Raw genomic sequence first — 15,857 nt, forward strand, 5'->3', positions numbered from 1 at the left:
TATTATAGCTATATTATATTCTATTAATATAATTATGGTATATTATATTAATTATAATAATTAATATAATTAAATATTTATATAATTTTATAATTTCAATATTATTATCTATTATAGTGCATTACACATATTATCACTACATAATATATTAATTATATTATATTTATTTAATAAAATATGATATTAATTATATATTATATTGTAATTACATATATTATATTATAGTATAATTAATATAGTTGTAATTTTTAATTATATTATAACTGAAATATTATTGTTTCTTATATAATAGTATGGAAAAAAAGTACCCTAAACAATTACACCGTAAAAAAATATTAAACTGTTAATAAATATTTGGCAAAAAGGGGAAAAAAAGAGTAAAAATAAAAATAAAAATAGTCTAAAAAAGGAAATAAGAAAAAAATGATAAAGTAAAAATGATAAAAAAACAAAACAAAAAGGAGCCAAAAAAAAAACAACAACAACAACAACGGAAGAAAACAAACGAAAAAGGTGGAAGACGAATGATCACATTGGCGATTTTATTTATATGTAAGATAAGATAAGATGTGAGATGAAGTGTATTTAACGGAAAAAAAATTTCGATGAGATCCACTCAAATACAAATCTAATTAGGGAAGCATATGAGCAGAAAAAGATGCTTAACTAAGGCACATTTGTTGAAAAGAAAATTGGGGGTGCAATTATAGGAAACAATGAATTTATAGGATTGTTTACAAAAATATTCAAGTATGGACATATTTGAGAAAAATTATCATAATATAAAAAGGAATAAAAGAACAATATTTATAAAAAATACCTTTTACAAAATAATATTTAAGAAGATTTCAAAGAAAAAACGTTAAGTGCAGATTATGTATTGGATGTAAATATCACAAACATATAAAAATTAAAAGGAAAATGTATTTTAAAACCATCTCTAATGTAAATGCTAATAACAATTGTATATTTAGCATAAAAGATTATAATATGGTATGCTATTTTTATTTTTCTCCAATATATAATACTATTTAAAATGCTAAATCTACTTTTTCTATAAGTATTAAGTTTTGAAAGTTGTAAAAATAAATTTTTTTTTTGCATTTTATAATTATTTTAAAAACTTTTATTTTTAAAATAATTAGTAAATGCAAAAGTTACATTAATTATATGAAAAAAATAAACATTTCAACCAATAGTAATTAAATGTCAAATTTCCGATATGCTACTTGGTGAGAAATTTGCCAAAAAGTATAACATATGAAAAATTTAGCACAACAAATAACATTGTATTAGAGAGCATTTTTTGCACTCAAATGTTAAATTTGCAATTAGCATATTAATTATAGCATTGTATTGGAGACGCTCTAATATATTTCAGTTTAAAGTATAAAGTTTTTACGGAGGAAAGTAAAAATAACTTGATAAAAAAACAAAGAGTAGTTATATTTGCACACAAAAAATTTATTAATACCTCCACTAATTAATAATCCTCAAATAAAAATTTAAAAAATCTATCTTTTTATAGATATAATTTTCATAATATCTAATTTAAACCTCTCATACCTTCACCTAATTTTAATATTGATTTAATTTATAAAATTATATAATATCGTTCAATTATTGATGTTATATTTTCTTTCTAAAAACCTTACAATTTCATTTACCTTTCAGCAAAAAAAAAAAAAAAAAAAGTTTCCATTTACCTTTATTTATTAATTGTTTTTGTATTACCTCCTCCTCCATCTCCGAAAACAATAATTTTCATCTGCAATAATGTCTTTCACCAAGCGTATGTTTGGCCTTAACAAAAATAGAGAGAAATCCATATATAAATTTTACAGATTGTGAATTGATATTATTTTAGCATTTGTTGGCTCTTTAAAAGACATGCTTTTTTATTTATTTATTTTAAGTTTCAATCGGAACCTCCATTGAAATTATCTAAGAATTTGATAGAGAAAATTTTAGGATTTATGAAGATGAAATTAGCTTTAACCAAAAATGTAGGAGTATGTTTTTATTTTATTCATTTAAAAATTACTTTCTAATTATAGTTGCTTTAAAAGAATTCAATTTCCTAGTTAACGTGACATATATTAATGAGTTTTAATGTAATTTTAATATAGAGTAAAATTGTAATAAACTCAAATTATGAATTGGTGGGGTATTAATAAAGTATTGGGGTGTAAATATAATTACTAAAAAACAAATAGTGAAAAAGAGGAACTCTTTCTTTCATAATAGTAATTGACAAATAATAGATAATAGATTTAAATTTTTATTTTTATTTTATTCCTGATAATGATAGAGTGATGGTAAAATTGTTGAAAGATGACAGAATGTTCATATTTCTTGAACATTATTTACAACTTTTGTAACTTTTTTTTTCTTTACAATTTATATGTTTTTTTAAATCATTTTTGCAAAATAATTATAATCATTTTCTTTAATTGTTTCTCTATTAAAATATAAATAGCATGTAAATAATTCAACTTATAATTTGAGTTGAGCTTAACAATATATTTTAATGATAAAGTATTTGATAACGTAAAGTGTGTAAGTAGCAAAGTGAGAATTACAAATAAAATAAATAAATAAATAAAAGGGTACAATGAAAATGTTAAACGGAGTATACACGCATACACCACACGACAAGAGCAGAAGAAGGAAAGGCGCTAGGGTTTTGCTCTCCCTCATCCGTCGCGCCATCACCGCCAAACCCAGCTCGACGACGCTGCGTCGCCGCCAATCCCAGCCAACACTTGAACGGTAAGAATCCGATATTTATGGCTGTAGCTTTTGGTCTTTTCCTTTTCGTCTATATATGTGAGTTTTGGGTACAATTGAAACCCTGGAACTCGAAATTCATCATCAAAATTCATTGATTGATATTGGTGAATCGTAGAGAGCGACAGGTATGGCGGATCGGTTGACGCGTATTGCGATCGTGAGCTCCGACAGATGCAAGCCCAAGAAGTGTCGTCAAGAGTGCAAGAAAAGCTGCCCTGTCGTCAAAACTGGTATTCTTTTTATCATCACAATCCCTAAATTGTTACCTTTTTTTTTTCATATATCGATATAGATAAAAATATGTATGTTTTGTAGGTAAACTGTGTATCGAGGTTACTCCTGCATCTAAGATTGCTTTCATATCTGAGGAGCTCTGCATTGGTTGTGGTATCTGTGTTAAGGTTTGTTCAATACCAATACTTATTCGTTAGAATAATATTATAATCTTTTTTTCATTAATTTCTTTCTCTTAATCTGATTGAGGTTTCTTTTACTTTCGTTTTAGAAATGCCCATTTGAAGCAATTCAGATTATTAACCTGCCCAAAGATTTGGACAAAGATACCACCCATCGTTATGGCCCGAACACATTCAAATTGCACAGGTTGTGTATTTGTTCATTTTTCTTTTCCATTTAATACAACTACTGCTTGAGTGGAGTCCTTTTCTTATATATATATTATGTAAAAAGAAAAATTTAAATTACAGGTTACCGGTCCCAAGGCCGGGTCAAGTTTTGGGGCTGGTTGGGACCAACGGTATTGGGAAATCCACTGCCCTCAAAGTTTTGGCCGGAAAACTCAAACCAAATTTGGGGCGTTTCAACGTAATACTACACCTACTCTTTTGCTTTTGCATACTAATTTCTTACCGTATGATTAATGATATACTATTGGCATTCTTTTTCAGAATCCTCCGGACTGGCAAGAAATCTTGACCTACTTCCGAGGATCTGAGCTGCAAAATTATTTTACTCGCATCCTCGAAGATAATTTGAAGGTACCTTTATTTTTCAATTAAGCTTACATCTTTCAGATTCTCGCAATGTCTAATATGTTTTGGGTTTTTTAGGCTATCATAAAGCCTCAGTATGTTGATCACATCCCAAAAGCAGTTCAAGGCAATGTGGGCCAGGTGCTCGACCAAAAAGATGAGAGAGAAGTGAAGAGTGAACTCTGCGCTGATCTTGAGCTAAACCAGGTTATAGATCGTAATGTTGGAGACCTATCTGGTGGAGAGCTTCAGAGATTTGCTATTGCTGTCGTTGCCATACAAAATGCTGAGATATATATGTTTGATGAGCCTTCCAGTTATCTTGACGTCAAACAAAGGCTTAAAGCAGCCCAAGTTATCCGATCCTTGCTCAGGCCTAACAGGTTTTATTTCTTCATTTCTTCTTTTTCTAGCACTAAAATATTCCTCTTGGTTTGTGTTTGAGGCAGAATCTCAGTAGCGTATTGATGTGTTTTTGAGTTTAGAGACTGTTTTGTCCTAAAAAGTAAATGTACTGCTTTTTATTTTTCAGCTATGTAATTGTTGTTGAGCATGACCTGAGTGTGCTAGATTATTTGTCGGACTTCATCTGCTGTTTATATGGGAAACCGGGTGCTTATGGAGTTGTCACACTTCCCTTCTCAGTTAGAGAGGGAATCAATATCTTCTTGGCTGGATTTGTGCCCACTGAAAATCTTCGGTTCCGAGATGAATCTCTTACTTTCAAGGTAGATTTTTCATTTTTAGCTTTGTGGATTTAGTTGAATTGGTTCTAACTTGGTTTCCTTCTCTAGGTTGCCGAGACTCCACAAGAGAGTGCAGAAGAAATCGAGACATATGCACGGTACAAATATCCAACCATGTCTAAAACTCAGGGGAATTTTAAGCTTCGCGTGCTTGAGGGCGAATTCACCGATTCACAGATTATTGTGATGCTGGGTGAAAATGGGACAGGGAAGACAACGTTTATTCGTATGCTGGTATTCTTTTCCTGAATCCTTGATAGGCCGCAGCTGAACTTTTAATTTGTCAGATTGTCTGTCTTTAATAGTTTGACTTATAATCATTTTTTGTTTCAACCTGCAGGCTGGTTTGTTGAAACCTGATTTAGTAGAAGGTTCAGATGTGGAGATACCCGAGTTTAATGTTTCTTACAAGCCTCAGAAAATTAGTCCCAAGTTTCAATTCACAGTCCGACACTTGCTGCATCAGAAAATACGTGATTCATACACACATCCCCAATTTGTATCAGATGTGATGAAGCCTCTTCTTATAGAGCAGTTAATGGATCAAGAAGTTATGAATCTTTCGGGAGGAGAGCTGCAAAGAGTTGCATTGTGTCTGTGCCTTGGAAAGGTAATTTTTGTAATTGTAGTATAGTGATATACTCTGGTAGATTGCATAACCGTATCATATGGTAGATTTATGTGCTCATTGTTTTGGTTGTTGGGATCCTAGCTGGTAGTGGAGAGACAGGTTCATTGGTAGTAGTGATGTAGGTCGTGGAACCTAGATAAAAGAGAGAGATTTAGAGAGAAGATTTGAAACACGATAAAGGAATAGAATCCCTAGAGGGAGGAATAGATTCCCTAGAGGGAGGAATAGAATCAAGGAGCGAAACAAAGGATTCTAGAGAGGAAACAAGAACGCCAGTGTAGGAAAATCAATAATCTCAATATTCATTCATTAATCATTCTCTGAATTGAAATTGCAAACTTCTATTCGTGGAAAAACCAATAACAAATTAGGAAACTAAATCAAAACGAAATAAGGAAACTCTATAATGGGAAACTAGCCCTTAAACAAGAATTCAAGGAAAACCAATAATCTCAATATTCATTCATTAATCTTTCGGGAGGAGAGCTGCAAAGAGTTGCATTGTGTCTGTGCCTTGGAAAGGTAATTTTTGTAATTGTAGTATAGTGATATACTCTGGTAGATTGCATAACCGTATCATATGGTAGATTTATGTGCTCATTGTTTTGGTTGTTGGGATCCTAGCTGGTAGTGGAGAGACAGGTTCATTGGTAGTAGTGATGTAGGTCGTGGAACCTAGATAAAAGAGAGAGATTTAGAGAGAAGATTTGAAACACGATAAAGGAATAGAATCCCTAGAGGGAGGAATAGATTCCCCAGAGGGAGGAATAGATTCCCCAGAGGGAGGAATAGAATCAAGGAGCGAAACAAAGGATTCTAGAGAGGAAACAAGAACGCCAGTGTAGGAAAATCAATAATCTCAATATTCATTCATTAATCATTCTCTGAATTGAAATTGCAAACTTCTATTCGTGGAGAAACCAATAACAAATTAGGAAACTAAATCAAAACGAAATAAGGAAACTCTATAATGGGAAACTAGCCCTTAAACAAGAATTCAAGGAAAACCAATAATCTCAATATTCATTCATTAATCTTTCGGGAGGAGAGCTGCAAAGAGTTGCATTGTGTCTGTGCCTTGGAAAGGTAATTTTTGTAATTGTAGTATAGTGATATACTCTGGTAGATTGCATAACCGTATCATATGGTAGATTTATGTGCTCATTGTTTTGGTTCCCCGCGGACAAAGAACTAAGAACTTCATTAAAATAACAAAAGATTACAAATGAAGTTCCCAATGGATGAGGAATCCATCAAGAACAGAAAGCAAGGAAAAACAAAAAGATAACATAACAATATAGAAAAGAGATAGATACGCATAATCTGTCTCAGCACGTCATCCCATCTTAACAAAATCAAAATCAAAGATGGATCTGTTGAAGCCCACAAAAGCGCTAGGTATTTTGCACTATTTATACAATCCACTCTTTATAGAAAAACAAATAACAAATTAGAAAACCAAATCAAAAAGAAATAAGGAAACTATATAATGGGAACCTAACCCTATTTCTAAACTCTAGTTAAATAAAAATGGAGAGATGTTTTAATATTGTTCTGCTTAAACTAGCTCACAAAGAGAGTTTGAGGGATTTCTGGGTATCAAAAAAGAAAAAGTAATTACACGATCCATATCATAACATATATCATAGGTTTGATATAAGGTGAAATCTGCAGCGCTGTAGTAGTAAATTTTTTTTTTTGATAGAACACGGGATTGAACACGTGGCCTCCTAAACCCAAGCCCCACCCCACCCTAGCCCATGCCTAGTAGTCATTGGCTGTTGTAGTAACCAAACTTATTAGCCTACATGTTTGTGTTTTTGTGTTGCTTCAACGTGCTCATCAATTATCATGTCAATTATGCCTTTGCTATCTTTCCTTTCTTGAAGAATAATCCACCTTCTTGTACGTAAACAAGGTTTGAGGTTTTTACTAGATTGTCTTGGCGCATTTATAGAAAGACACTTATGGTTCAATTGTGAGATTATTATTTATTTATTTATTTTGTGGTTTTGGCACGACGTAAATAGGGTTTGTCATGATTCCAAGAAAGCATGTTAATATTTACGTAGCCTAATGCGAAATTCGGTTTTTTTATTCATGCAGCCTGCTGATATTTATCTAATCGATGAACCTAGTGCTTATCTCGACTCTGAGCAACGAATTGTTGCTTCAAAGGTCATAAAGAGGTTTATACTCCACGCAAAGAAAACAGCTTTTGTGGTTGAGCACGATTTTATCATGGCAACTTATCTGGCAGATAGAGTTATTGTGTACGAGGGGAGGCCATCGATTGATTGTACGGCCAATTCTCCACAATCGTTGTTGACTGGGATGAATCTCTTTTTATCTGTAAGCATTGCAGCTTTTTATCCCTTGTTTGCTCTTCTCTATTTGCATGCAACTTGAAACAATGTCTTAGTGACTCTTTTGCTTCTATGCAGCATCTGGACATCACGTTTAGACGGGATCCAACTAATTTCCGCCCCAGAATCAACAAACTCGAGTCAACCAAAGACAGGGAGCAGAAATCTGCTGGATCCTATTATTACCTAGATGATTAAGATGGTCATTTTCAGGTATGGTTTCATTGGCTCTCCACTATTTAACCTGCTTTCGTTTTCATTTGCATATCTCAAAATTTAGTGGAGTTTCATGTTTTATGCAGTTGCATATACTGCGAATCAAGATGGACATTGATGAGAGTGATGGTGGGGATCCGACATGAGTTGACGGTGGACCACGCATAAGTCTTTTCTGTTGCTTTAACGAGTACGCGGATTGCAATTTTCTGATGCTTCCGCATTGTTAAAGAACTTTTGCTCAAGTGCTTTCTGTTCTCTGGTTTTGATATGATATTTTAGGTGAAATAATCTTTAGTTTTATTGTCTTCTTTACCATCAAAACGAAGATATTGACGTCAACTCAGAGCTTTGTAATTTTGAGGGATATATATATATTTTCTTTTTAGGAATCACAGTTTACAGATTTTACCTTCAAATTTCCTAGCAAATTCCTGATTATGTTTGTCTATTTGCTATCTCATTTTCAAACCACTTATCTATTGAAACGTACGAGCATGTTTATCATGTTAAAGTATATTTCCGCGAAAGAAAATAATAAAAAAGCCACGGAAATCTAAATGCAAAACAATGGACATAGGAACCTAAACATTCTTGTGATTGTTTCATTTTAGAGAAAATGGACCTGAATTTTAAAGCCCGTTTGGTTGGAGGATTCGTTTTCTGAATTGAATCATAATTCATGGTTCGTTACAGTATTTTTCTTCACAAAAAACACACGTAAATAAAAAATAGTTATAATCTCATGGTTCTAATCTATGAACCAAATGGGCTTGCACGTTCTTTTTACAACTTGAGTTAAGAACTTTAAATTCAAATTTAAAATTGAATTTGAATTTTGTAAGATAAAATACTGAAGTAAAAAAATTTGAGTTGTGAAAAGATTAAATGCCATCATTACTTGGTTTGTGGAGCAAAAAATTTAAATTGTGATTTGAGTTGTGAAAAGATTAGAACATGCCATCGGTATTTTGTCTGTGTCCTATTGAGTAACATCAAAGTTGAGAATTAAAAATTTTGAGGTTCTTAAATAACCAATAATTTTGCATATGGATTGATTGTAAAAATTGCCTCTCAACTATAGCTATCGTAACGATATCTCTTGTATTTTTTAAAATGTCACATCCTTTCCCGATGACTAATAAAGTATTAGGTCTTATTCATTTCATCGATTCGAGTTTTTAGTTCTAGGTTTCTACAGTTAAAAGCTCCTAGAAAATGTTACGTTTAACTTCTTCTGCTACAGTTAAAAGCTCTCATAAAATGTTACATCTAACTTCTTCTGCTATAATTAAAAACTCTCAGAAAATGTTACATTTCAACTCAAATTGAAAAACTTAAATCTGTAAAGCGAACGAGACTTTAGTGAAAAAACTCCTATTAGGTTTTTTTAGCAAAAATTGATACATAATTGGCTTGTGGTACATAACATAGGGGGATTTTTGTAATTCTATTTGATTTTTTTTAACGTAATTCTATTTGAATGTAAAAGTTGATATAATTTAAAAACTACAATTGTGTAGGAAAACTAAATTAAAAATCTTTTAAAACTTTAAAAAACAAGAATTTCTCCATCCACTTCAATTTGATTGCACATGGGGAAGCTAGCAAAGTGATTGTACACTAAATTATTAAACATTCTCATTCTTTGAGCAACACATTTTATTATTGTAATCTAAAAGGAAGGGACACATTGTTATTAGGGCTATAGTGAGGGGGAATTGCTGTAATATATATATATATATATATATATTATTATTATGTTTGGTAGCTTGTATTATATTAGGTGTATTGTGTTTTGTTGTATTGTTAATAGAGTGTTCAGTGTCATGAAATTAAAAAAGTTTATAACCTAACAAAATGTGAGGTGTATTTTTACATTGTATTGCTTTGTATAATTTATTTATGATACTGGTCTATATAATAACTTTTTGTAAAGGTTTTAAAAAATCTTGAAAATATAATAAAAAAATTGGTTAAAATATAAATTTTAAAAGATTGAGGGGTCAAAATGTATTTTCAAAATCTGAGCGGTCAGATATTTATTTTAAAAATTAAAGGGTCAATCTAAATGTTTAAAACTTATGGGACCAAAATGCAATTTATAAAAATTAAGGACCAAATCTAATTTTTAAAAAATAAAATTTACATTGTGGACCCTTAATTTTTAAACTTTGACTCGACCCAAACCCGCCACCGCGAGTTGACTCCAATCCCGACATGGACCATAGACCTGGTATAAAATAATACAATCCAAAATAGACCAACAAATGAGTCATATTCTAACATGATCCATGTTAGTGTTCCATCTATATAGCTTATACAATACAATAGTCATAGCATACATTTTAGAGAAAATTATTGAACTTACCTTTAGAGTGTATGGGTCTGAAGTTTTACTTTTTACTGTTAATTAATACCCTTTTAACTAATATAATTACTTGAACAAAAATTATATTAATCAATAGTAGAGAAAAAGTCCGGACTCAATGTACTTTAAGAATATTTGTCTCCTTTCTCTAACATTTATATAATACAATGCACTAATAGAGTCCTCCAAACACGTTCATTCAGTTCAATCTATCAAATTAAAAAAAATAAATAGAAAATTACACTACGTGGTATATTTTTAAAATGACTAATAAAACTAATTCACATGTCATGAACAAAAGAGAACACAGTTCGACCATCAATGATATTTTGATTTACTTCGTTGAGGTTTATTTGATTTCCCTAGCAGAGAGCTGTAAGTGGTAACAAAATCCACTGCATCTTGTAGATATACCATACGGACCCCACACCTTTCTACTTGTATCTCTACCGAATCAATTACTCGGAAGTCAAATGAAATCTCTGTTGCAGAAGAAAGGTCTAATTTATTATTCACATATGAATGTGTCACCATGAAGACATGGTTCAAATCAATAACTTTTTTCTCTCCAGCAGAGTTTACATGCCACGGAAATTTCCTTAGGCTCCTTACACCAGAGTTGGTTTTGACACTCATCTCACATTCTAACTCGAACCAAGAATCGTCGTCGAGAATATTACCGACACTCGTACCGTTTTTCTTGAATGCGAGCACATAGCAAAAGCAAAAAACCATGAATATGGTGTCATACCAGTTTGGAGGAAGCTTTATGTTTACTGAACATCCCTCGTTTTTGTAGTCGAACCAGTTTGGAACTTTATTTCCCGGGAAACAAATAGTAACTGCATTATCATTATCTCGTTCCTGTACCATGAACACATTATCTATTAATATTTTTTAAAAATAAAAGATTAATGGTAAAGATTCAAACTCTAATCCCAACTTTTTAAATCCCAGTCTAGTATTTAAAATAATTTGTATGTCAATTAACTGTAAAAAATTGCAGCTACCAGTGAAAATATGACAACTCCACATGAATTCGTGTCGAAAGGTTAAGATTAAAGTGTCGAAATAAAAATGGCTCAAATTGGATGGAGGGAAAAGGACATACCTCAAAATTAACTGCAATGCACAAAGCTCTAATCTGAAACTCAGTCAACATGTTCTTGCAATTCAACTTTTTGCAATCATAGAATAGAAATGTCACAAACGGATCTCCTGCGATATTCCCGAACCTTCCCCCCAAAAAAACAAAGAGAGCAAGCCGTGAATTTGACACCATTTCCAATGATGTGCATCCCCTTGCATCAACTAGGTTTATAGAGAATGGAAGCTCGGGCAGAAATTGAAGGAACTTGCAATCTCTTACGTACAAATCACGTAACAAAGAAAATGTGATGCTTTCCGGTACTCTACTGATATTTGTTCCACATAGATGCAATTCTCTTAATACGCGCAAAGAGAATAACCAATTTGGGATTTCGCTTATACTGGTGTAACTCAAATCTAGTAGAGTCAAAAGGAGCAAGCCAGTGCTTGACAATGGAGGCAAACTTTCAAGCTTTGCACAACAATGGAACGATATTGTTTCAAGGCGCATATTGTAGATGTTGTTTGGGACAAATTCTAGATTTTTGCAACGCGCACAATCTAAAACAATAATCCCAGAGAGATTTTCAATTGACGAGGGCAACTCTCTAATCCCAGATGCAGCTAGTGTAAGAACTGTCAAATGCACCATAGGCTCTAAGATTTCCGGCAAGTACTCTAATTCTGAGCAACCGAAGAGGTCAAGGCGTTGAAGAAGTTTCAACTCAAAAATGCTGGTCGCAAGACTCTTAAGCCTTTTGCACATTGTTAAATCGAAAATTTTGAGATTAGAAAGATACTCAATCGATTGAGGCACATTCTCTATTGCCGTCTCCTTCATGTATAGTTGTCTTATAGTTTTTGGAAGCTCTGGAAACTTGTCAAGATTTCTACAACCACTGAGATTTAGAACTTGTAAGATGTCAAAATGCTGTCACCAAAGAGAAATGCCATTATCAAATTACTATGGAAAATATCCTCTACACAAGATATTCAAAACAATTATAGCTAGAGCCTAGAATTTAAGCATGTACCTGGATTTCATTGGGAAGGTTATCAAGCTGACTATTTTCTAAGTGCAGTTCAACTAGATTTTGCGGCGTAAAACGTAGAGGCAAAGATTTCAAAGGATAACAATCCCAACGGAGATATCTAAGCTCATCAGGAAGAGAATGCAGACCTTGAGGAAGGTATAACTTGTTGACACAACCGTTCTGACGGAAAAACTGGAGAAATTTTAGATTGCACATTTTATTGAAAACTCGAGGATCCAAGTATATGTCATTGCTAAGTTCAATCATCTTTAGGGACATCCCTTGAATCGCTCCTGTACCCTGAGAATTTTGGAAGAAAATAGAGATCATAATCCTATATGACATGAAAAAACTTCCATAATAATTATAAGAAGATAAAAAACTGTACAAACAACATTGTGAGTACATATTTGAATATGTATGCATGTGTAGAATAATATTGTCACATTCTTCTCAGAAAACATAATTATATATATATATATATATATATATATTCTTTTTCACAAACATTAAAATTTGGCAAAGGATTGCTAAAATTTAATAGCAATAATCACGTGTCCATCGCGTGATAACTTGAAATTTATAAAAACAGTTATATTACGTGCAAAATATTCTCTTCATTGTTGTAAAACTGCATTGACATCAGAATATTTTGCACTTAATGTAATTATTTATGTAAACCTCACTTATTATAAAACGTGGATGTGATCATCTATGTTAAGATTTCAGAAGTCCTTTGTCAATTTTAGTGTTAGAGATGAAAATTGTGACAAAATAAAAGATCAGGGAGTAATCTGCTAAAATTAAAAGTTTAAGGATCAAAGTGTCACAACGCTCAAAATTCAGGGACTAATAGTGCCAATAACCTGCATATATATATATATATATATATATATGGTGCTTATGATCTAACCATTTGAAACTAGTTTTTCCTTCTATTTTTTCCATGTAAAGCTTCATTATAGGTAACACTTACAGTGTTGTATTTCAGGACACCGTAGATATCTTTAGCGAACCACAACCTACTGCGCTTTCCAGGCTCTTTGCTTTCTTCACGAACAATTTCCCGACCCATTTCTTGTACCAAATCATGTGCCGATATTCTATCTTCCTGAAGAGTTATGAGAGACTTATCTATGAGAATTTCAATTCCAATCTTTACATGAAGATCACAAGCATCTAGTATTCTTTCAGCAAATTCTTTTTCCTCGTCTTTGAAGAAGCAAGCGATATCAAGAAATATTTCCTTCTCATTAAGTTCTAGACCATCATAGCTTATCCTCAGTACTTTGTGGATTTCTGCATTTGGAGCTTCTTTCAATTTATCCAATGCACTTTCCCATACCATTGTGGCCTTCGAAAAAAGATGATGTCCCAAAACTTTAAGGGCCAACGGAACACCATGAGCATAATTGAGTACCCTTCTTGACAACACTACGTAATCTGTTGGGAGAGAGTTTCCTCGAAAAGCCTTTGAACAAAAAAGTTGAAGTGATTCAACGTAAGTTAATTCCTCAACCTTGTATATCTCATGAGCACCGATATTATTGAGCACTTGAGCATCTCTACTTGTGACAATGATTTTACTACCAGGACCAACCCAGCCATGATCTCCAGCTAAATATTCTAATTGTTCTGCACTATCTACATCATCAAGAACAATAAGAAGTTTGGTTCGCACAAGCCTATCCTTTACAAACTCGTTAACCATCATTAAACTTTCTTCCCCCAATAATTCAGAAAAAAATTGTTTTCGTAAATTGGCCAGTCCACTTCTTTTTGAAACTTCCTTAATGTTTTCAAGAAAACAATAACCTTCAAACTGACATGCAAATCTGTTGAATAGGAGGCGAGCAATGGTTGTCTTACCTATGCCTCCTATGCCCCAAATACCTACAACACGAACATCTAGTGAACCGATGTTCAACAATGATTCAATCTTATCAAATTTTTTCTCAATTCCAATCAAGTTCTTGAAATTATCCCATGATGCTACGCAATTCAACTTCTCCAGAATATCTTTCAGAATTGCCTCAATTAATGCAGAATCAGACCTACGACAATGAGGAATAATAAATAGCAGCTCGTAATAAGAAATATTTAATTATGGTCATTGTTATTGTTACCATGTAGAGTATCATTCTAGTATGAGTGTTTTTTGTGTTTGAATTTTGTCACTTTTATCTTTGCTTTACACACCAAGTTGATTGTCTCTATTCTATAGGTTGAGATTTGATATAACTTTTGACAACGAATGTCTTATATTATTTGATTTAACCTCACCAACATTATTACGCTCAGGTTAATTTGCATTTGCATTTCATAATATTTTAGCATTTCATTTTTCTTTTTTTCCTCTTAGTGTGATTTTAGAGTGAAAGGACAATATTTTGTACAACTTGGTATTCTAAATTCACTGATTAATCTACATAGCACAAATATTGATCCAATTTAAATTAAAGCTTCAACCAGAGGGTGTTGATTAGCAGAAAAAATAAATAATAATAATAATAATAATAAAAGTAAATAAAACGTTATGTTCTCAAACAATATAAGTAATGTAAATCAATATGACTATATATAATGTAGTAATTAGTTAATAAGAGAATAGCATTACCTAATAGCTGAGGAATCCCATCCGGCTAAATTGCTCACTGTTGTCAAAGCATTCCTCCAGTTTTGCAACTTGTTCATTTCGTCAGTAAAGCGTTGTTGATGATGAGAAAATGCCATACAACGCTGTTCATGATCAGAAAATGCGATTCCATAAGGCCCTTGTTGTTTCCGAACATGCGACGGATCTACGTTGTAAAAGACCGGAACCACAATCTGGTCATCTGTCACCTTGCACCCAAGAATGTGATTGAGTTCGTCTAGACACCATGTTGAAGAAGCGTAATTTTCCGATAAAACGACAACCGAAATCTTTGATTGTTGGATTCCTTTCTTAAGTGCAGGCGAGATCTCATCTCCTTTCGATAGACTTTCCTCGTCAGTGTAAGCTTTGATTTTTTTACGAGAAAAAGCAGAGTAAAGATGGCCAGTAAAATTATTACGAGTATCCTCGCCTCTGAAACTTATGAAAACATCATACAACTTTTTCCAACAAGAAGAAGAAGAGGAAGAAGAAGAAGCCATGTTTGATTGATGAGAAAATAGGGGAGAAGTTGAAGAGATTAATGCTTTGGAATTAATTTAGGGCCCACCAAGCACCAACTACCAAGCATGACAAAAACTTTTGACTAACAAATTGTTTTTGAAAACTTATGAAAACACCATACAACTTTTGACTTTCCTCGTCTATACAAATTGTTTTTGAAAGACTTTTTTGACTATCATACTTTGTGGTCGTATAATTAGTCAAAAAAGTTTTTCTTGTTGATTTATTTTGATCGTTATTATTGTTTCCATTGGGTGTTTTTAAAATTTCCCTTGGGTTTCAAGTAGTCAAATTAGTTAAAAAAAAAAAAAAAAAAAAAAAAAGTTTTGTTTCATTCCTTAACTTCCGCTAATATGTCTCCATAGTGTGGGATTGAGGGGCTCCATCACTGGTTTATTTTGTAGGTTGTGATAATCAGTGATGAGGCCATAGTTTTTTTTTTTTGTTTTTTTAGGGACA

General features: G+C 32.4%; 2 protein-coding genes across 2 annotated transcripts; one reads left to right on the forward strand and one right to left on the reverse strand.

Annotated features, from left to right (window-relative positions):
- The first annotated feature begins 2,628 nt into the window (after positions 1-2,628).
- LOC21407859 (ABC transporter E family member 2) lies at positions 2,629-8,136 on the forward strand. The gene is made up of 13 exons (XM_024167711.1): positions 2,629-2,772; positions 2,909-3,023; positions 3,109-3,194; positions 3,299-3,396; positions 3,501-3,618; positions 3,702-3,791; positions 3,864-4,168; positions 4,318-4,513; positions 4,580-4,765; positions 4,872-5,164; positions 7,235-7,514; positions 7,607-7,741; positions 7,831-8,136. Exons 2-12 carry the CDS (start codon positions 2,921-2,923, stop codon positions 7,724-7,726), a joined length of 1,875 nt encoding a protein of 624 aa, XP_024023479.1. The 5' UTR covers positions 2,629-2,772; positions 2,909-2,920; the 3' UTR covers positions 7,727-7,741; positions 7,831-8,136.
- A 2,154-nt stretch (positions 8,137-10,290) lies between these two features.
- Positions 10,291-15,376, reverse strand: LOC21407860 (disease resistance-like protein DSC1). The gene is made up of 5 exons (XM_010101416.2): positions 14,856-15,376; positions 13,215-14,292; positions 12,239-12,538; positions 11,227-12,135; positions 10,291-10,979 (listed from the first exon to the last, which is right to left on the reverse strand). The coding sequence occupies exons 1-5, from the start codon at positions 15,374-15,376 to the stop codon at positions 10,434-10,436; spliced, it is 3,354 nt and encodes a 1,117-aa protein (XP_010099718.1). The 3' UTR covers positions 10,291-10,433.
- Between the last annotated feature and the right edge of the window lie 481 nt (positions 15,377-15,857).

Source organism: Morus notabilis, unplaced genomic scaffold, assembly GCF_000414095.1.
Source record: "Morus notabilis unplaced genomic scaffold, ASM41409v2 Scaffold172, whole genome shotgun sequence".
In the NCBI taxonomy this organism is placed as follows: domain Eukaryota; kingdom Viridiplantae; phylum Streptophyta; class Magnoliopsida; order Rosales; family Moraceae; genus Morus; species Morus notabilis.